General features: G+C 34.8%; 1 protein-coding gene, 1 non-coding gene and 1 pseudogene across 2 annotated transcripts; 1 reads left to right on the forward strand and 2 right to left on the reverse strand.

The window, feature by feature from the left end:
* The first annotated feature begins 347 nt into the window (after positions 1-347).
* On the forward strand, positions 348-455 carry LOC148574539 (small nucleolar RNA R71). The gene has a single exon (XR_015905623.1). It is a non-coding gene; the product is annotated as a small nucleolar RNA R71 (small nucleolar RNA).
* Positions 456-4,705: 4,250 nt separating this feature from the next.
* LOC148574540 (uncharacterized) lies at positions 4,706-5,283 on the reverse strand (annotated as a pseudogene).
* A 4,642-nt stretch (positions 5,284-9,925) lies between these two features.
* LOC107625429 (ARM repeat superfamily protein) lies at positions 9,926-22,313 on the reverse strand. Its single transcript, XM_016328060.3, has 18 exons — positions 21,664-22,313; positions 20,898-21,444; positions 19,287-19,538; positions 18,580-18,671; positions 17,854-18,064; positions 16,491-16,672; positions 16,162-16,383; positions 15,670-15,842; positions 13,600-13,693; positions 13,424-13,480; positions 13,214-13,345; positions 12,455-12,526; positions 12,239-12,352; positions 11,865-12,026; positions 11,650-11,778; positions 11,420-11,521; positions 10,666-10,739; positions 9,926-10,572 (listed from the first exon to the last, which is right to left on the reverse strand). Exons 1-18 carry the CDS (start codon positions 22,165-22,167, stop codon positions 10,200-10,202), a joined length of 3,492 nt encoding a protein of 1,163 aa, XP_016183546.1. The 5' UTR covers positions 22,168-22,313; the 3' UTR covers positions 9,926-10,199.
* Positions 22,314-22,792: the final 479 nt, after the last annotated feature.

Raw genomic sequence — 22,792 nt, forward strand, 5'->3', positions numbered from 1 at the left:
TAAGCTTCTTCTTCAGAAGATGCCTCTTGAGTACTGTTGGATGCAGCTTGCAATCCATTCAGACTTTGAGAAATCATATTGACTTGCTGAGTCAATATTTTATTCTGAGCCAATATGACATTCAGAGTATCAATTTCAAGAACTCCCTTCCTCTAAGGCGTCCCATTACTCACAGGATTCCTTTCAGAAGTGTACATGAACTGGTTATTTGCAACCATGTCAATGAGTTCCTGAGCTTCTGTAGGTATTTTCATTAGGTGAATGGATCCACCTGCAGAATGGTCCAGTGACATCTTAGATAATTCAGACAAACCATCATATAATATATCCAGCATGGTCCATTCTGAAAGCATGTTAGAAGGACACTTTTTGGTCAGTTGCTTGTATCTCTCCCAAGCTTCATAGAGGGATTCACCTTCTTTCTGTTTGAAGGTTTGAACATCCACCCTAAGCTTGCTAAGCTTTTGAGGATGAAAGAACTTGGCTAAGAAAGCCATGACCAGCTTATCCCAAGAGTTCAGGCTATCTTTAGGTTGAGAGTCCAACCATATTCTAGCTCTGTCTCTTACAGCAAACGGGAAAAGCATGAGCCTGTAGACCTCGGAGTCAACCCCATTGGTCTTAACAGTATCACAGATCTGCAAGAATTCAGTTAAGAACTGAAAAGGATCTTCTGATGGAAGTCCATGAAACTTGTAATTCTGTTGCATCAGAGAAACTAATTGAGGCTTTAGCTCAAAATTGTTTGCTCCAATGGCAGGAATTAAGATGCTTCTTCCATGTAAGTTGGAATTGGGTGCAGTAAAGTCACCAAGCATCTTCCTTGCACCTCCACCATTGTTATTGGTTTCGGCCATCTCTACTTCTTTTTCAAAAATTTCAGTAAAGTCCTCTTCAGAGTGTTGTGTTTTAGCTTCTCTTAGCTTCCTCTTCAGAGTCCTTTCAGGTTCCGGATCAGCTTCAACAAGAATGTTCTTATCCTTCCTCCTGCTCATGTGAAAAAGAAGAAAACAGAAAAGAAGAGGAATCCTCTATGTCACAGTATAGAGATTCCTTTATGTGAGTAGAAGAAGAAAAGAAATTTGAACACAGAAAGAGGGAGAGGGTTCGAATTTTTAAGAAGAAGATAAGTGTTAGTAGATAAATAAATAATTAGAAGGAGGTGAGAGAGAAGAATTTTCAAAAATAATTGAAAAGAAAAGAAAAATATTTTTGTTTTTAATTTAAAATTTAAAATTAAAATTCGAAAATTTTAAAAAGAAAAATGAAATTAAAATTTAAAACAATTAGTTAATTAAAAAGAAATTTTGAAAAAGAGGAAAGTGATTTTCGAAAATTAGAGAGAGAATTAATTAGGTAGTTTTGAAAAAGATATGATTGAAATAGTAAACTTTTAAAATCAAATAAAAAGTCAAGTAGTTAATTGAAAAAGATTTGAAAATCAATTTTTGAAAAGATAAGAAGTTGGAAAAAAAGTTAGAAAAGATTTTGAAATTGATTTTGAAAAAGATGTGATTGAAACTTATTTTGAAAAAAAATTGAAAAAGAAATTTAAAAAGATTTGATTTCGAAAATTAAAGTTGACTACTTGACTAACAAGAAACAGAAAGATATGATTTTAAAATTTAAAGATTGAACCTTTCTTACTAGGCAAGTAACAAACTTGAAATTTTTGAATCAATCACATTAATTGTTAGCATTATTTCGAAAATATGAGATAGAAATAAGAAAAATATTTTTGAAAATCATTTTGAAAGTTTCAAAAATCATAAAAGGAAAAATGAAAAAGATTTGATTTTTGAAAAAGATTTGATAAAGATAGAATTTTTAAATTGAAAATTTGACTTGACTCATAAGAAACAATTAAATTTTAAAAACTTTTTGACTAAGTCAAACCAAATTTTCGAAAATTATGAGTGAAATAAGGGAAAGATTTTTTTTTTTTTGAATTTTAATAAAGAAAGAGAAAAACAACCAAAAGACTCAAAACATGAAAATTATGAATCAAAACACATGATGCATGCAAGAACACTTTGAATGTCAAGATGAACACCAAGAACACTTTGAATTTCAAGATGAACACCAAGAACTTATTTTTGAAAATTTTTAAGAAAAGAAAAATATGCAAGACACCAAACTTAGAAATTTTTAATGTTGAGACACTAACAAATTGAAAATGCATATGGAAAACAAGAAAAGACACAAAACATAAAAATGCAAAGATCAAACAAAGCAAATCATCAAGAACAATTTGAAGATCAATGAAGAACATTTGATGAATTTTCGAAAATTAAAGGGAAATTAAAACACATGCAATTGACACCAAACTTAAAAATTGACACAAAACTTAAACAAGAAACATCAAATTTTTTGTTTTTATGATTTTTTAAAAAAAAATTTTGTATTTTTCGAAAATTATTTGGAAAAAAAATTAAGGATTTCGAAATTTTTAATGAGAATTCCATGAATCATGCAATGTTAGTCTAAAGCTCCAGTCTAGGAATTAGACATGGCTTACTAGCCAGCCAAGCTTTCAGTGAAAGCTCCGGTCCAAAACACTAGACATGGCCAATGGCCAGCCAAGCTTTAGCAGATCATTACATACAAAAGCTAAATTGCTAAGAAAGACAAAGAAGCTCTTCTCTAATGATAGTTGAAACCTCGGTCCAAAGGATTAGACATGGCTTTACAGCCAGCCAGACTTCAACAGATCATCATGAAACTCTGGAATTCATTCTTAAAAATTCTGAAGCCATAGAATAATTTATTTATTTTAAAAATATTTTTTTTTAAGTTTTTTTTCGAAAATAAAAATAAAAACAAAAAGCTTAAAATTAAAATAAAATTACCTAATCTGAGCAACAAGATGAACCGTCAGTTGTCCAAACTCGAACAATCCCCGGCAACGGCGCCAAAAACTTGGTATGCGAAATCGTGTTCGTTCATTCCTTGGTAACGGCACTAAAAACTTAATACGCACGTTCATAATCTTAGCTCTTTGTCACAACTTCGCACAACTAACCAGCAAGTGCACTGCGTCGTCCAAGTAATAAACCTTACGTGAGTAAGGGTCGATCCCACGGAGATTGTTGGCTTGAAGCAAGCTATGGTCACCTTGTAAATCTCAGTCAGGCGGATTCAAATGGTTATGGTGAATTGATAATTAAAATATAATTAAAATATAAAATAGGATAGAAATACTTATGTAATTCATTGGTGAGAATTTCAGATAAGCGTATAGAGATGCTTTTGTTCCTCCTGAAACTCTGCCTTCCTGCTGTCTTCATCCAATCATTCCTACTCTTTTCCATGGCAAGCTTTATGTAGGGAATCACCGTTGTCAATGGCTACTTCCCGTCCTCTCAGTGAAAATGGTCCAAAATGCGCTGTCACCGCACGGCTAATCATCTGTCGGTTCTCGATCATACAGGAATAGGATTCAGTAATCCTTTTGCGTCTGTCACTACGCCCAGCACTCGCGAGTTTGAAGCTCGTCACAGCCATCCCTTCCCAGATCCTACTCGGAATACCACAGACAAGGTTTAGACTTTTCGGATCTCAAGAATGGCCGCCAATAATTCTAGCCTATACCACGAAGACTCTGATCGTAGATCAGGAGGCTAAGAGATACACATTCAAGCTTGTTTACATGTAGAACGGAAGTGTTTGTCAGGCACGCGTTCATAAGTGAGAATGATGATGAGCGTCACATAATCATCACATTCATCATGTTCTTGTGTGCGAATGAATATCTTAGAGAAGAAATAGGCTTGAGTTGAATAGAAAAACAATAGTACTTTGCATTAATTCATGAGAAACAGCAGAGCTCCACACCTTAATCTATGGTGTGTAGAAACTCTACCGTTGAAAATACATCAGAACAAGGTCCAGGCATGGCCGAATGGCCAGCCTCCCCAAATGGTATATGAATTCGAAAATAGGGAAAAGGGCTCTTAGTGCAATAGTAAAAAGTTCTACTTATACTAAACTAGTTACTAGGGTTTACAGAGATAAGTAAATGATGTAGAAATCCACTTCCGAGCCCACTTGGTGTGTGCTTGGGATGAGAATTGAGCTTTCATGTGTAGAGACTCTTTTTGGAGTTAAACGCCAGTTTGTAACCTGTTTCTGGCATTTAACTCTGCTTTGCAACCTGTTTCTGGCGTTTAACTCCAGAATAGGGCAGAGAGCTGGCGTTGAACGCCAGTTTGCATCGTCTAAACTCGAGCAAAGTATGGACTATTATATATTGATGGAAAGCCCTGGATGTCTAATTTCCAATGCAATTGAGAGCGCACCATTTGGACTTCTGTAGCTTCAGAAAATCCACTTTTAGTGCAGGGAGGTCAGAATCCAACAGCATATGCAGTCCTTCTTCAGCCTCTAAATCTGATTTTTGCTCAAGTCCCTCAATTTCAGCCAGAAATTACCTGAAATCATAGAAAAATACACAAACTCATAGTAAAGTCCAGAAATGTGAATTTTATTTAAAAACTAATAAAAATATACTAAAAACTAACCAAATCATACTAAAAACTATGTAAAAACAATGCCAAAAAGCGTATAAATTATCCGCTCATCACTAGCCTAACCACTCTATAGCTCCTAGCTCTCGAGTGTTCTAACACAAGTGAGAGACTAACTAACAGACAATGTCAGTCTAGAGTGTCATCAAAAGAATGCCCCTACTGCTGTCAGACTATATCTACATGTGGCCGTTCAGAAGATCATCATGAGGCTCGCCTATCTCCTCATCCTACTCTATCTCTATCTCAGGATCCTCTTCCTCCTCCTCGTCCGCAGCTACAGCTATACCCTAAAATCCACCAGAAGCACCACTGTCACTATGTATAAAACCATTCACGAGCACAGGTCCGTTCGCGTATATAGGAGCTACCCCGTCATCCGGTAGTGCCGGCTCATCAGGCTGCGGAAAGTCAGAAATCATGTCAGAGGGAAAGTCCCACTCTGGTGGAATCACAGGTACGTACTCTCTAGCTATCTCAGGCTCATCAGGAATGACAGGCTCAGGTGCCACCACATTCAAGGGCTGATCTGGTATAGGGTGTCCGGGACCATCGGGAAAAGGATGCCCACGTGCGTCAGCGTGTAACCAGGATAAGGGAAAGTCGTAAGGAGCATCGGGATCAAAAAGTGGGCTAGACAGAGGATGTTGAAAAGCTCAATTCTGTAACGCATATCATCTAATACAAGGCTCCAATCCCATAATGAAGTAACTGTGATGTACTGGATCCTCGTAGATGTAAGGGTCTTCGAACTCATAGAATATCACGCCCGGCTCCATCTGGAGGGGAGGAAGGGAGATAAGGGGGTAAGAACTGGGGAGTTCTTAGTAGGGCCGTGGTTATTAGTTACGTTCATTAATTTGGTGTTGTTTAGCAGACAGATAGCAAAATACAGCGAAGCAATAAATAGGAGCTGAAGATAAATAGAGAAAATAGAGAAAACAAAAAACAGAACACGAACAGAAGAATACAAGAAAATAAAACACAGATATAGTATACAAGCAGGTCAACAAATAAGCATTCAACAGGTCCTCTGTTCATTATCATATTACTCTTTTCTCTATGTCTCTTTATTCTGCTTTGATTTCTCTGTTTAACGTATGTATTTAAAGCTTATGTAAATTTCGGTATGAATAGTTAGCCTGTCCCAAGTATAAGTTCATTAAGTCTATACTGAAACAGTTTAACTTTTCATATAATACCTAACCCTAGCCGCAACTCAAGGACTAACTATGTTGCCCTAGTTCGTTCACTAATCTCTATCTATTTTTCTGTCATTAAAACTTTACAGACTTTTTCTTCGACTTTTATCACTTCTTTAAATTTTTATACTTCCTTTGCCTTTGCCTCACTAATATGTTATTACCACTCCCTAGGTGTTTTATGAACGTAATTATGAGATTCTACGCTTAAAGTTGTCTTTCTAAAACTTTTACGAAAAACTATCCTTTCCGCATTATTTTATTATTTTTATTAAAATATTATTTTTAATTAAATATTATTTAATATTTATTACTATTTCTTATTTTATTATTAAATTTTCAAAAATTAACTTACCTTTTACTTTTAACTTTAAAATTCACTTTTTACCACCCGTAACTTTTAATATTTCTATTTTAACCACCCTAACTTTTAGAAATTACAAAATAACCCCTCAAACACCAAAATATTAAAAACTTGCCCTTTTTAAGATCTAAAAGATGTTCTTAAATTTTCTTCATCACACTCAAAGTGTTCTTCGTGTTCTTCGTAAATTTTTCAGATTCTTTCTCTGTTTTTTACCCGTTTTTCAATCTTTTCAACAACCGATTTTTACCATAATTCAAAATAAAATTGCAGCCCCTAAATCCCTATGTTTTCCACTTGATTTCAGCACAAATTCAACCCCAATTTAAGGGTTAGGGTTCGTTTTCCTAGCAGCTACAAGAACACGAGTTCATAGCTTGAATTTCATCAAATTTCATCAAATTTTCACCAAAATTTCAACAAGAATCACTCATATAAACAATCAATTTCAAGCATAACCAAACCATATCATTATCACACAACTCAAACACAATTAATCAGGATTAATTTTACCAAACCCTACCTTAATTTGCTGCTCCAAATCCGGTTACTCTTTGAAGTGTTCTTAAAGCACTTTTTCCTCCTAAAACATATCAAGAACAACTTTGAATCCATAAAATGTCAACTGACCAAAACTTAATCAACATGTTAGGAAGGATTTCTCACCTTAAACGTGCTGGGAATTGAAGATTATTGGCTCACAAGTCAAGCTAAGCAAGAGATCTAAGGAAGAACAATAAGAAAATACATGTTTTAAGCATGCTTCCTTGAAAACCGAATTCAAAGGGGAAAGGGACAGTCATCTAACCTTATTTCCAGCCTTGATAAGTCATATGATTATGTAGAGAAAGAAGAGAGGATCATTTTGGTCGGATTGGAATTTTGATTTGAGTTTTAGTTCAGCAGAAATCAAGCTTTGAAGATTTGGAACTAAGAACTTTTCTCTCTTTTTCTCTCTTCCTATTTTCGGCCACAAGGTGAAAATGAACCAGCCTTGGGGGTCTTGGGGGTGTAGGGTGAGTTGTGATTGGTTGGCTTGGAGGTGGATTAAAATAATATTAAAATATCTCAAGTGTATAACTACTAAAACTTGATGTATCAGAACACTTGTAAAAACATCTCTAAAATTCCTTTCTGAGCTACTAGCATAAATGACACTAGTAACATATTTAATATGAGAATAAAACATGTATGATGAGGCCTTAGCATTGCTAAAGTCATCAAAGAGTGCTGGTGCTAAACTACACCAGTAAACTGTGAACTGTTTTTAACTAAAACAGACTAGGTAACCTTATAATATCATTCAAGCAGCTTCTAATACTAATATAATGACAATATTATACTATTATCTCTCTTCTCTCATGAATCGAGTCTGGTTCGTCAAACTGAGACTATTTACAAAAATCAGAATCAAAACTCCAAACCAATACGGTTCAAAAACTAGGTTCTTCGTCATTGCATTGCCGAGCTTGCCCCAAAAGAGGTTCTAACTTAAAGATGACATAATGACAATGAGGATTGAGATGCTTGATGATACATCAATTCATCAAAGGTGTTCCCTTTACTTATCTTCCGGAGAAATCCGTACCTTCAGAAAAGATCTTGCGTACGTTGTTACACTTGAAAGTAAATTCCTCTTAAATCACTAATTGCCTGAACTTAACGGGATACGTGATATATAATCTTCTTATATTAGGATAATTAGCGTTTTTGTAGCTAATAAACTAGAATTGAACCTAACCCATTAATCTATATTAAGTGACCAAGGAATTGGCGGTTGATTCGGTTAGGGGAGACTAAATCACTAAGGAATTAGGGTTTAGTCAATTACAGTTTACCATGAAATAAATCTTGCATGACTAAAATAGTTGGTGAGAAATATTAATCCAGAAAAATAAATACCTCTGAAATCTTAACTGTTCTCTCAGATATGTCTCACACCAGTTTTACTGTTTGCTTTTTAAGTCTCTAAATTACTGTTTAATGCTTTTGAACCTCAAAACACCATTTTCTGCTTATCTGACTAAGTGAATCACTCAACTATTGTTGCTTAATCCATCAATTCTCATGGGTTTGACCCTCACTATTGTTGCCAACTTTACCTTACTATGAAGATCTTCATCTAACAATCTGCTTCCCATTTTACTTTCACAACCTGCTTCCCATTTAGATCTCCATCTAACAAACTACTTCCTAGCCACATTCTTCTTTTTTAAATATGGACTTCAAAAATATTTTTAATATCCATGTTTTCTTAATAAAATTTTTGAAATCAAATTGCAAAATAAAAATAACCTTACAACAACAAAACAAAAAACCTATACATATCCTCAACTTTCAAAAACATAGTGACTGGGCCGACCCACATCATTAGCGCCACGAATCCACTGGTCCAAACTTGTAAATTCAGAAAACTTGTTTGCATAATATATATTAGTTATGTGGTCAGTTTCCAAATTCACATTACCATCCGAGGTGAAACAGAAAAGCAACAAAATAAAACTCGCATAACTGTTGCTTTTCGTGTCAACTTGTGTCAGAATCACTGAGGCGCATAGGGCACCTCTTCTGAAGGGGCGCTTTCTAAAACTCACCATACTAATAGTAAGTTTAGTAACGACTTACAATGAGAGGAATCAAGTTGCTCATGAGCCATAAGTCGTTTTTCTTTTCTGGGACTCGCCCCACCGAATGAGCCATGATGAGATTTATTTGAATGGAAAAGAAGGAAAGAAAAGGGAAAAAAATGGGAAGAAAAATGATTATTTTCCATTGTTTGATTGAAGAAAAAATTTAGAGAAGAAAAATTGATGAAAAAAAATTGGTGGGCTCTTCAACATTGGAAAGAAAAATAGAGAGAAAACTAATTTTCTCTCTCTATTTTCAATACTATCTTTTTCACTTTTTCAATATATTTTATAATATAAGGATAAAATTATCTTTTTATAATATTTCTTTTCTTCTTATTTTTCTTCTATCCAAACACATCTAAAAAAAATAAAAATTCACTCAATTTCTCTTCTTTCCTTTTTTTCTTTTCTATTTTCTTCCTCTCTATTTCTTTCCTTCAAACCAAACATAACCTAAATATTGGCCTGCCACAACTCCCACCTAAATTTGTTGTGGATGGAGAAGGGACCTAGTCATGTTTTTAATCAATCAGACTATTTTGCAAAAACAAAGGAGTTAACGAGTCATATATAGAGGTGTCAAAGGGCCACGAGCGAGTTTGAGTCGATTCTTCATGCACAGAATCTAAAATTGGAAAAACGGGTTGGCCTATATTTTATACTAGTTAAAAAAAATGTCAATCCCACTTAACTCGTCCAAATCAACAAGTTAGACAAATCGACTCATTTGACTCTTTAAAAGATTAATTCATAATTTTAGAAATCATTTTTTACTTTATGTACATGCAAATTAAAAAAAATTATCATATATTCATATACTTTATAGTAAATTATTTAAAGTCTAAAAATCTAATTAACAAGAAAATTTTTATACCAAAGGACACTTTATATAACCAAAAAAAAAAAAAAAAGAAAAAAATGAATCAGACAAACCAACTCAATGACTCAATACCCACTCGACCTGAAGCCGTTTAACTCGCAAGGTATACAAGCCGGGCTAAAATTTACCCACTTTTAAACGAATTATAATTTTACTTGCTTGGTTTTCTTTTTTTACAAACAATCCGAGCTATTCGTGAGTCAAGGCTCGTTTCGACAGCTCTACGTATAGAGTAGAACACGTAATTAAAACAAGCATGATTTCGAAACCTATTTACCTTTTTTTTTTACATGTACAGAAGGAGCTCACTCCAATCCCTCTGATAATGAAAATCAACTTGATATTGTAGATCAAAATTTTAGCTTCGTATATAAGCAGTGAAGCCATGCAATATGCAGTGCGAAATAGCAACTAGCTATGTGTCCTGCCAAGTGCCAAAGAAGGCAATATGTGTGTACTGAATATAATGGCACATATATTTCAAATACAACAGATCCCCCCCCCCCCCCCCCTTTTCCTCCTCCTCCTCCTCCTCCTCCTCCTCTTTAATCTTGCTTTAGAGATTTGGAGCATTGGGTAAATTGAATTGAATTGAATCTATAAATTTCTTTTGAATTTCCCTTTGAATGTTTCTGGTTTTGAAACTCGCTTAGGAGCATGAGTAGCTGCTTTATTCTTCTCTGTATTTGTCAACTTTACTTTTCTCTTCACACCACTTTCAATGAGACTTTTGTGCCGACTTTTCTTGAACATTTTACTTCCTTCTTCCTTTCCTCCATTTGAATTTCTATCACTAGAATGCCTACTTCTCTTGACTAACCTTAAGCCATGGTTGCTGGTAGTAATAGACTCATGGGGTTCATTTTCACTTGGTAAGTCCGACTCAAATTTCTTATCCCTCTTTCTCTTTTTATGTTTAACCAAAGTAATACCTTGGGTATCTGAACTTTTGGGCTTCCTTGAATTTGGCCTACACAAAAAGAGGATAGGACTCTAGTTGAACTTCCAAGAAACAATAAACCACCTTACAAAATCAAATTATTTCACAGAAATTAGAACATACCCTTTAGCAGATGAATCCTCACGCATATTTTCTGTACCATTGGAGGTTGTCTCACTTGATTTACCATGTCGATTCTGCATGAAAAAGGCACCATGACAAATTTTCATTGGACATGGAAAAGCAGCTACTGATGGACCATTTACAAATATAAGCAGTACTGATGGACCATTTACAAATATTACAAATTTTAAGAGCGCTTAAAATCAATTAAAAAGTTGAAATAATATACAAATTTCCGTAAGTTACAACTCATGAATTTTAGTTTCAAAATAAAATCTGCCTGCCTTTTCCCTTTCATAGACGTTTTTCTTTTTCTGAAGTATCCTGATGTTCTATGTTCATGCAAACTATGATTCACAAAGCAAATTCACACTATCAATTTCTTCAAACAACCTTGCTAGCTTTCATCCAATATGTACATATTCAAGAACAAGTCACCTCATAAGAGTTATGATATAAAGGAGAGAAGCGGGAAAACAATAATCAGAGGAACAAAAAGGCATCAATTGCCGAAATCCACTCGGTAACAATTTTTATAGTTCAGAAGAAACACGCGGCTTACAGATTGTGTAATGTCTCATTCAAGCCATTTCTATCCTAATAAAAATCTAATCATTCAAATTGTCAATCTTGGTGTGAACTTTTATGCCCCGATGCCACAAACATTCATACTTAGGCATGTGTCAGTGACATATGGCCTATGGCTAGGTACAGTACTGTCAAATTCTTTTAATATAAATACTGAAGGAGTTACCTCTAGAACTGTCTTGAGAAAACTGTGATACTTCTCTGGGGTAACCCGTTTGACAGCAGCAGAACTACACTTCCGTAATAATATTTCAAATATGACAGTGACCTGTATAAAATCAAGAACATATTCTTTATTTCTAGCAAATTATACAGATGAATTTGTTCATGTGCATGTGTATGTATCTGACCACACCATGTGTACATTGGAATTTAACATTAGAAATTGCACCATGCCTTTGATCTAAAATGATGTCTAGAAACAGATGACCAGGGGACGATTGCAGTAATGATGTCTGAGACAAATTGCTGCAACTCGTTTGCTTGTAAAGAAGATACCATGACTTTTACAAAGCCCAAGACAGCCTGTTGCAGTTATAAGATTAAATTCAACAATAACGGAAAGATGACCAAAGCACAAACTGATCTTGAAAAAATAATAGAACACTTACCTTTATTATTTCCACGTCTTTGGTTTGCAGCAAAGATAAGAAAGAAGGGACAAGTTCAGGAACAGAGAGACAAAGATTTGTATCCTTATATACCAATACAGAGAGCGCAGACACTGCTCCGCTTTTAATGTGAGGGGAAGAACCAGAAAGATACCCCATGATCTGTATATTGTTGAGTATTATGTCAATATATATTCCATAAAAAAATGCACTTACTCAACTCCAACTCTTGCATCATAAAATTTTGTGAATGCAACAATTTCATCCAGCACACACAGTATGAAGGCTACATTGGCTGCTTTAAACTTTTTACGCAAGTGATTTTCTAATAAAATAAGCAAAACAAAAGTATCACTTGTATAATATGTACTTACCATGTTGACCAGTTTCTGATATGGTTCAATAGGATCAACACCTGATGTGTCCCTCAAGCTAGAACTAATATTCAAGAGTAAATCATAGGCTGCTTTTCTAGCTTCATCACTTCCCTACAGGGTTCAATTGGATGAGTTAGCACAACAGCTACCACCCCTGCTCATTGACTCAATACTGAAGTCAATAAATGTGTATGCCATGTACTTTATACTTACATCTTTCAATGTGAGAATGATTTCATTAAGAATAAGGAAAGCCTTTGAGTTCTCATCTTCCTCTAAACTAATCTGCATAATACATATATAGAAAAATCAATTTGATTCAACGAAAGTCAAAAAGAAACTTTCTCAATATGCAAGCATGACTCAGGCTTATTGGTTAAGAAATTTTCTTTATATATATATATATGCATCATGCCAATAAGGAAATAAATGTCGTCTATATCAGTTACCATTAACCAGACAAATAAACAGGGTAATTGAAAGATTAGAACTTGGTTATGAACAGAACCCAACCAACACTCTACAAATTTTATTTTCTTTTGGTTTTATTTTATTTAACTTTTTTTTTGCGTGTGTGTGGATACGTGCTTTCTTTTTTCTTTTTCTTTATCCTTTTTTTTGTGGGAAGGGTGTGGTGGGGGATTAAAAGATAAATATAATTAACAGAAGATGACAACAAATCCTTTTAATAACAGCAGAAATAAAAGCCTACATTATACATGTGGAGCCATTCAAACCAACTAACTGATGCTCTGTTCAATGTTGACTCCTTAAGATAACTTTGACATTACTGGTATATACATCCACAAGATACTAGAAGCATAACATACAAATTTTGAATAAAAGCACTATTAATAGCGAAAATTGGATAGAAGTTGGAAAAATATCATTTAGACACATCTTGAATGCCGTGCTATAATTGAACAAAACCATGAAGCCGATGATAGAAAAATAGAAAAAAGGGATTCTCACCTTCATTGTGCGAACCATCAGAGAGTGGAAACAAGTATATCGACTTCTAAGATATACAATATCAGTTGAAGGCTTTAGACTGATCAATAAATCGATCAGCTCTGTATATCGAGAAGAAGAAAAGGCATGATCCTGTGTCATGTATCAACAACACTCAGATACATAAAATAAAACATAAATGAAACAGAAAAATCTTGGGCAAATGCAGACCTCCAAAATTTTGCTCAAAGTGTTGTATGCTTCACAATGAACGCTCTCATCAGTTGCCTGCATATTAAAAGTGGATTTCCCTTTGTTCAGAAAATTATATAGGATAGTCAAATGAATAACTAAGACGAATAATAATGGAAGAAAGATTATAATGTACTGCTAAATCTGAGAATTACCTGGAACGACTGTACTGCTAAATTATATATTAACTCTATAAGATCATCCTTGGCTCCTTCAACAAGACAGGATGCTATTTCCAAAATCAAACACCTGAGCAAATAAAGAATTCTTGACTTTTACCAGTTATATAATAATAAATTGAAAAACAGGAGCTAATTTGAAGTGTATGCACTTAAGGATTCCTAAATTCTGCAATTGAAATAACAATAGTTCAATATTTCGTAATTAAACATTTTCAGGAAATGTAGCAGCTCAATGACATTCTCATCAGAAAACATATCAGGTTAAGAACAACTCCTGTTCATTCAATCCAGTTGATAGCATAAATATTGCTACAAACTGCAAAGGACAGATAACGGACGGAGTTCTTGGATCAGTATTACCAATCAATCACTCCATTGATTTCCTATGTGTTTCCATGGCATGATTCTCAGTTTCAAAATGGTTCATACATAATCTTCTTCAAAAGGGAGTATTTAACCTTTGTGGTCAACAGGACAATTGCTAGTTCATCTAGTGAACTAATTCTACAGAAAAATCTAGCTGAGAAGGACAAAGCCTTGTTTTGTGGTGGAAAAAAGAGAGGGGGGATTAAACAAGAAACACGTGAAAAAATACAATGACAAGAGATCCTCCTTATGAGAGGAGAGTAGGAGAAAAAAATTGAAATGTAATTCTCATCCAGTTAAAAGGATTCTGAGCTTTAAGATTTTGTAACCAAGCCCCGATAGTATACAAAAAAATTCAATCAAATTCATATGGCTTAATTATTTAAAATATTCTAAATTCTAATCAAGTTTCTATACTATACAAATCCAGCAAGGCTAGTCACCAAAAAAATAAAAATAAAAATAATAAAAAAATCAAGCAAGGCTAATCTATAAGAACTAGTCTAAGTTACAAGGGACACCCAGAACTTAATAATATATCAAATGAAGTACTCCAGAAAAAGTCAACAATCACAGGACAATGCTAGAAAAAAGTGATAGTAACTATGAGTTCACCCCAAACATAGCAGACATTAGGGCAAACAGCCCTTTTATGGCGTTCAAATCAGCAAAATGTCAATGATATTAATTATGTAAGGGTGTGTTTTGAACAAAATATTTTTAGAATTGATTTGATTTTATTTGAAATGAATTGAATTTAAAATGAATTATTGTGTTTGGAATCAATTATGTAAAATAGGAATTCATTTGATTTACAAATAGATGTAATGATCTGATTTTACCTCTTTATCCTTTATTTACCACACAATCATCACAACCAATAACCGCCGCCGCCAACATGGCGATAACCAGACCTCTACCACCTCTTCCCGTCTCCAAACCCTTCTATTTTATATTAATACCTAAAGGGTTTAAAATGACTACTTTTTTAACAAACCAAATCATTTTAACTCCAACCAAATTATCTCAAAAATAAGAAGATTTGAGACGTGTTATAAAGCGAATTCATAGGATTTACAAATCAGTTCAATTCCTGTTTGTTTATTAATTCCAAACCAAGAATTTAATTTTGACATCAAATTAATTCTAATTCCATTGTGTTCCAAACACATCTAAGCAAATCTGTACAGGTAAAAGATTTGTCTTTACTCATTAGAGGGAACTTTGGACTTCCAAAAGGGGTTATCAAGGTGGAATGTTTTCGTAATTAGTTAATAACTGGAGATAAGAGTTTCAACTAAACAAAACAGAGATTCCATGGCCTTTTATTTAGGCTAAACAATAAAAGAGCATTATCAAGGAAGATAAATATTATGAAAAAGTTATAATTTAGAACTAGATTCCAGCACATTAAATATTGTGGATATGAGAATTATGGAAGGAAGATAAGCAATAGAGACAAGAAAAGACCAGATTAATAGAAGAATGTCATACCCAATAGACCTACCAAAAATTAAAACAAGAACTATCACCTGGCTTCAAGGAAATAAAAGACTTAAGAAAGATAGCTTGGGTAGCAATACTAGCATCGAAGAAATACAGAAGACGAATTATTGACAGGCACTACATCATTATCATTGATATAAAATACATGTATAAATCAAGCACTAAATTCACCTCTTAGAATAATTCTCCATTTTGCCAAGTTTGCTATCTAACACTCCACTGTCGCTCGTCAGCATTTCAATGTTGCCTTCACAATCCGTAAACTTAAACTTATCAAGAAAAGAGAGAAACATCTCTTTGATCACAGAGGAATCAGTGATAGAAGCCAGGCACCCAATGGCTCCCTAATAAAAAAGAGATTAAATTAAAATTCAAACAATCCAACACTACTTTTTTCTCATTACATGAAGCAAATAATGATGCAAGAGACATACAGAAGGAATCATGACAAGTCGCAAACCAATGTAAGGGATAACAAAAGTAAGATACAAAATGGCCCAAGCCAGAGTACTGCTCAAACCAAAATTTCTCCAAAATTAATTTAAGAGGCCCAGGTAGAGTTCCGTTAATAAATTATTGAGTGAACAAATAAGTCATGCATTTTATAGGACGAACATAAGCAGAAGTGTGGGAAAATAAGTCAAATAAGATATATTGCCTGACCTTCAAAGAAAAGCGCATCTCAGGCTGTGAAGCAATAAATAAATCTGACAAAATAGAAAGCAACTGTCTTGAACAAGATGCCAAAGACTTGATGTTTCTGGTAGCAGCTTTCTTAGAATATGCAGGTTGCACACCAAACTCTAATTCAGAATCACATACTGCGTGGCAATTTGACTCGCTCTTTTTAGGAATAAGTACAGCTTTGTTCTCATTCACAAGAACCTAGACAATGTTCAGGAACATTTACAAAGATATTCAGTTAAACAAAATATAGAAATATAACCGCCGAAAGCTCACAGGTCACCAGTTGTATGCAAGAGAGATGTAACCTGTAATGCCATGAAAACGTTTTCATGCATGGAGGGCTGCTTTTTAAGAAAAGAAACAAGAACATCAGAGAGACTTGCAAAATTTTGGTGAGTATCATTTGCATGACGACAAAAACTGGGTAGCAATCCCCATAGTTCATGGGCTCGAGTCAACAGATCTTCACTAATCCGTGTCTTCTTGACTGGAAAAAATGTTGAAAAACTTGCTCAAGAACTTGATATTAGTGGTTATGTCATAGAATAGGAATTGCATAGATACCAGCAAAGGGCAAGATATATGAAGTCAGAACAACAAACCATTGAGACAAATTTAGTACTTTTAACTATGCCCCCCTCCCCTCTCTTTTTTTTTCTTTTGAAATGGGAAAGAAATGCCAGTCACTTTTTACAAACTCAAATTAGATTATCTCAAGAAACTTCTCTGATGTGAAAGCTGATGTCAATTTTTTCAATGAAGCACTTTGTCTAAATACCATACTGGGGTCCCTTTTTGTATTATCCTTAATAAAACTCTTTTTTTTATCCCCACCTAGTGGGACAAGGTTTTCTTCTTGTTGTTGTTGAAACTTTTTTTATAAAAAAAAATTACCATATTGATGTATGACAAGATGCATCAATAACAATCATTTGTCGCCAGCTGCTTCGCTATTATGGATGAGTTATTTTCAGTTTTTCACGCTATTGTAGCATGAGTGCTACCGTATCAGTATTGCCAACATTTATTGGGATTAATTGTATTGACCTCCCAAGGTACTGCTTACTGCCACCCATCTTGTTTATGAAAGTATACTTACTCCCATGCTATGCTATTTATTTTTTTATATTAAAAAAAATTCAATGAGATGAGGGGAAGGATAATACAAAATGGGGATACGGAATCCCCCATACAGAAACAAAACAAAACAAAAGATTAATCTATAAAGCATAGCTTTCCAATCTCTCAACATGTCTGAGAGGGAAATTCTGCTATATAGATCATGAGCTTTACACCAAAACCCATGCTATGCTATTTTCAAACGAGCATTGTGTAGGAAGTGTGCAAAGATTGGGGTGTAACATGTAATATCTTATACAGATTAGGATCTAAATGCTAAACAAAAAAGCTCATATGTAATAAGTACTAAACTAATGAGATGACCAATATTCTGAAAATTTACTCTAATTCATAAGATCAAGTAGCAGTAGGCTTCCAATAGCTTTTTGCTACCTTCAGTGAAGGTAACTTACGAACCACAAAACATGCTTTCAAATTTCAATTCCTCTACCAGCTGAAAAAGGAAAAAAAAAACTGCCCATAGCACTAGGAAAATTATGGCAGAACACATTTGGACAGTGGGTATAGATGCACAAGTGGGAAGCATACCTTTGCGACTAGCCTTCTTAAAGGATTTTGCAAGGGGCACAATATGCTCCATGTAGTAAGCAAGTGAGGATCCGGTAACATATCTCTTCAAGATTGGTACTAGCCAAATATTTGAATAAGCAAAGCTGCGTTCATCAAGAGTGATAGGCACAATTTCAAGAAATCTCTCTACCCCCATAACAATAATAGCAGAACCAATGCATTTCTGAAGCTGCATAAATTTGAAAAAATGACCTGATCAGTAAAGCAGCTCTAATTTAAACTGTAAATTGTATATAGTAATAACAAATTTCTGATAGCAACCAAAACAGAGAATTAATTAAACTAATGAACCACAGGGATCCCCCATCTCTTCCCCCCCCCCCCCCCCCCACACACAAAAACCCCAAAAAAAGGAAAAAAACCTAGACAGTTAAGTTTACAAGGCTTGGACAATGGATATAATAGGTTTTGAATATAAACACCAGTAATTGCAACTCAGGATGAAACAGGCCCAATACCTTTCCCACATCTAACAAAAACCTGCCCCACCATTTGGTCTTAAAGCTTGTGATCATTTTAGATGACTTTTGCTCAAACATGTAGAGAATGGATAGGTATGTTTATTGATCTTGTGTTGGTTTTTTGCTTTTGTACCTCGCATCTTAGTTATATTCTTCACTAAAAAAGTAAAAATAATAATAAAACAAAGGTATAGCCAAAATAAAGTCTTTAACCAATACTTACATGCTCATTATTAACATTTCCTCCAGATGTTTGAATCATCAATTCAGCAAGTTTAAGCACAATATTCCTCATAAAGACAACTGAGTGTTCTCCTAGAAGCAAGGATTATAAGATAGTAAGAAAGGGACATGTAGGCGGTGTAGCTCTAGTGCTCTTTTCAGATCAATAAATTTTACTGTTGATAAACCTCAAACAGCAGTATACCAATAGCAGAGGATAAGACATTATACATTTGACAAAGAACAAATATAGAGAGATGTCAACACAATAAAGAGCTTCAACCCATTAGCACAAGTGAATATGATATAATATAGTAATAATATACACGCACACAAATAAACAAAAAGGAATAAGATACAGTTAAGCACTTGACTTGGATAAGGTGTGTTGACAAAGACAGAATCTTCATTAATAAAAATATTTTCTTTAGATCACAAATGCAAAAGATAAATGAGACTCTAATGGCTTTAAAATAGAAATGAAGCTATCCAATCTCTTTGAATATCAGCACCCCTAAAACAAGCAAAAGTAACACCATAAAAGCAAAGCTATCTGAAAACCATTTTAAAGGGCAATAAAATACAACAGACAACAAAACATACTATATACATTAGAGAACAGCACAAATTGCATATATGGTAGAATAACATGAAAATAGATTCTTATATGGTAAGAATATATAAGTTATAAGATAGACAGTTCCATACCAAGCTCAAAAAATAAAACAGATATGACGGACACAAAATGCTCAGTAGGAATTCCAGCAGCAGCAGAAATGGCATTTTCAAAAACTGCACATGTTGAATTTACTGCATTTCCTTCCATGTTTTCCTGACTACAATTATCAAATCTTTGATCCCCACTACTTGTCAAACTTTGGGGACCAAGATGATGCTTGAGCACATCCTTCAAAATACTCGAAGCCTGCACTGCAGTGTTTCCCTCTAAATTTAGTAGACCTGAGCTCAACATATGCAGCTTGAGTCAACTCAGAAGACCATAAAAAATTAGAATATATATAATAAAAACAGCATTACTGAAATAGAAAAAACTTAGCAACATTAGTCTCACAATACAGTCATCATCTTAATACTGAAGGAAAAAACAAATCAACCTTCATATTCTGCATACACTTTATCAAAATGTACATTCAGAAGAAATTAAATGAAAGATAGATTGCACAACAATGTCCCAATCCCCACATGACATAATAAAAAAATTTGACACTTTGATGTTAATCAGTAAACTGTAATAAATTTGTTTGAATTTAAAGTAAAATTTAAAATTCAGTCATTTCGAACTTTGAGCACATAACAAGCTAGAAAAATCCCTGGAGAGAAAGAAAAGAAGGGGAGGGGGGGGGGCTATTGATCTACGTATATCCTTGACGAAAGAAAGGAGGGAAGAGGGGCAGAAATATTAAGGAAGATTCTGTTACAGATGATAGCGAGAGATCTAAATAAAAGGACACATGACAATTAGGGGTTGCTTAGGGTGGTGCAAAAACCATTCAAGGCAATGTGAATAGACACAGTGAGGGTACCAAGGCAAGAACCATTTAGGGAAAGTGGAGTGTCTAGGCCATATCTGGCAATGGCACAAATAGCAACTTTCTTCTCCAAATCTTCCAAATGAAAGAACTTTATCGACAAGAGGAGAAAGTATTACTACCAAAGTGGAGGACATGAGATACAAAAACCATGCACGAAAGGAGACATCAAAATAGAAAAGCTTTTGACTTTTGAGTCTTTCAACAACTGATAGGTCAGCCCCCTCTAAAAGAACCATGAAGGTGAAAGTCTAGAAGCCAAAGGATTAAGAGATTAAGATCCTTTATCTAGTCTACACACAAGACAAGGAGACCCAAAAGAATTGCTAAGTCTGAGGAACTAATCTCTATCCATTTAAATTTCTGAAAAAGTGGAAGTCCCAGAGGTACAGGAAACCTGCCCAATATACAAATTCAAGATGGGAGAAATTTGAAAAGAGATAAATGATATCTGCTTCTCACATTTTCTTTGTTCTACTTATATACGTGGTTTCTTAATCCTCATCCTACTTGTTTGAATATAGTTTGCAGTTGGCTTCTCAGTCTCTACCAAATTCTTAGTTAATACCAAAACCTAGCAAAATATCAATAGTTATATGGTCATTTTTAATTCACTGCAACATCTTATTTTTTCTGATTGAGAAGTCAGAGAAAGATTGTGCCACTGCATAAGCAGGTGAAACAAAACCGTCAAAATAAATCACCAGTACTATAGTTGATTCATTCATGATTTCTATAACCGATGGACATGAAAGAAGTATATATATACCCATTAAAGATGTACAAACTAGAGGCAGATTCTTGATCCACAAACTTGATTGTCTGGTATAAAGTGAGTCCATTGCATGTCTTAATAAGGTTGCTGCATAAACCAGAGTATCCAAGGGGTTTCTATCTCCCAGAGATACAAACGAAGCAAGAAAAACTACAATATCCTCTGTCTCTAAGTCTATATTTTGGACTCTCGAAGCTTCAAAAATAGCATCAATACTTTTAAGAACATGCCTTGCAAGCACCAAACTCTCAGCACCCAATAACTTAACCAATTCCGAAAGAACCTTTGGAATGACTTCTGCAGAAAAACAGGGAGCAGTAAGATTAACAACATTTAGTACATGAAGGACCTCCAAAAGTTCCGGTTTCAAAACTTTATCTTCTTTGGAATCACCAACAGTCCTTGTACCGATCAATTTTATCACCAAAGCAATGCCACTTTTAAGCATTGACAAAACTAACTTGCTAGCATCCTTAACAACTTTGGAGGAATGAATAGACCCGAAAACCTTCTCAAGAGACTCTTGAGCACATCTTCGTACCTAAATCAAACAAACCACACAGCAACAGCAACATAAAAATTCACCACGATAAATGGAGAAAAAATCATGGAATTATTACGATGCAAGGGAAAATGTCCACAAACAGAAAAACTATAACCAAATTCAAAATGTATTGCATGGGAAAATATCAACAAATCAATCACAAAGCACTAGGTTAAATGAAATGCAAAACCATAAGAAAACATAAGATAATTTTACCTTTGGGCGTTTGTCAACTGCAAACTTCAGCAATGTTTCAAAACCTAATTTAATAGAGTCCCAATTCTCCAAATCACAAAACCCAATTAAAACCCCCAAGCACTTCACTGCGGCCCTTATGGTCGACATACCCAACCCCTTCCCATCTCCCTCCCTGTCCAGTAGAGCGACGAGGATAGCAGCTGCGTCGCACGCCTTCGGAGCGGCGATACCACCCTGCGGAACCAAGGGAAGACCAATGGCCATGAAGGACAGCAGGGCGGAGAGCGCCGTTGGGTCAAGCGCCTCAGCAGCCAAGTCGTCCACGAGCTCAGAGATGGCAGCAGCAAAGTACGCGGGCGGCGTGAGAGGGAGGGACTCGGCGTTAAGGTTGGAGCGCAGGGCAGCGGCGGTGGCGACGAGATGGCGGTGCTGCGGCGCGGAAGAGTTGGCGTAACGGTCCATTAGCTGCTGGCAGAGGTCGGAGCCATCTTTGGTGAGTGGCTCAATGAATTCTTCTTCCATAGGTTTTCACAGTCGGTTCGGAGGACTTGCTTTGTTTGCTTACTGTGTTCGGACGATTTTGGTGCAGTTTGCAGAGCGGGAGGAGGGTTTAACCTTTTAAGTAAGGGTTTACGGCTCCAGCGACATTATTTATTCCACTACACGCAAATTGGACTAATCTTGATAAAAATAAAAAATGAGAACTTGTTATGTGTTTTAAGATTAAGAATACATGGTTTTATTTTTATTGTCTAAAATTAATCATCTCCTTTCAAATATTGTTGATGTATTATTATCTAATCTAACCTAATTTTAATTCTACCGAATATATTAACACAGTGTTTGGTTTAATAGAATATGGGGAGAAAGAAAATATAAAAAAAATGGGTAAAAAATCAAATTTTTTTTGTTTGGATCACCAAAGAAAATTAAGCAGAAATAAGAAAATTGGAGTGAAGTCCAGCCAAAAATTTTCTCTTCCCCCATAAGATGAAAATGGGCAGAGAAGGAACAAATAATGATACAATTATATATTTGTCCTTTACTTAATAGAGAAATCAAAATTTCCCATTTTACTTTCTTCCAAATTTAAAAATTCATCTCTTGTCTTCTTTCAATTTTTACTGTCGCCAGCGTCACCAAAGTC

Source organism: Arachis ipaensis, chromosome B2 (genome assembly GCF_059453495.1).
Source record: "Arachis ipaensis isolate K30076 ecotype BB chromosome B2, ASM5945349v1, whole genome shotgun sequence".
Classification (NCBI taxonomy): Eukaryota; Viridiplantae; Streptophyta; class Magnoliopsida; order Fabales; family Fabaceae; genus Arachis; species Arachis ipaensis.

Coding starts and splice junctions, on each gene's coding strand:
- LOC107625429 (XM_016328060.3), bottom strand. CDS start 22,167: ATGGAAGAAGAATTCATTGAGCCACTCACCAAAGATGGCTCCGACCTC. Junction 18,672..19,286: donor TGTTTTATTTTTTGAGCTTG/GTATGGAACTGT, acceptor CCTTGCTTCTAG/GAGAACACTCAGTTGTCTTT. Junction 10,573..10,665: donor GAGGATTCATCTGCTAAAGG/GTATGTTCTAAT, acceptor CTTTTTGTGTAG/GCCAAATTCAAGGAAGCCCA.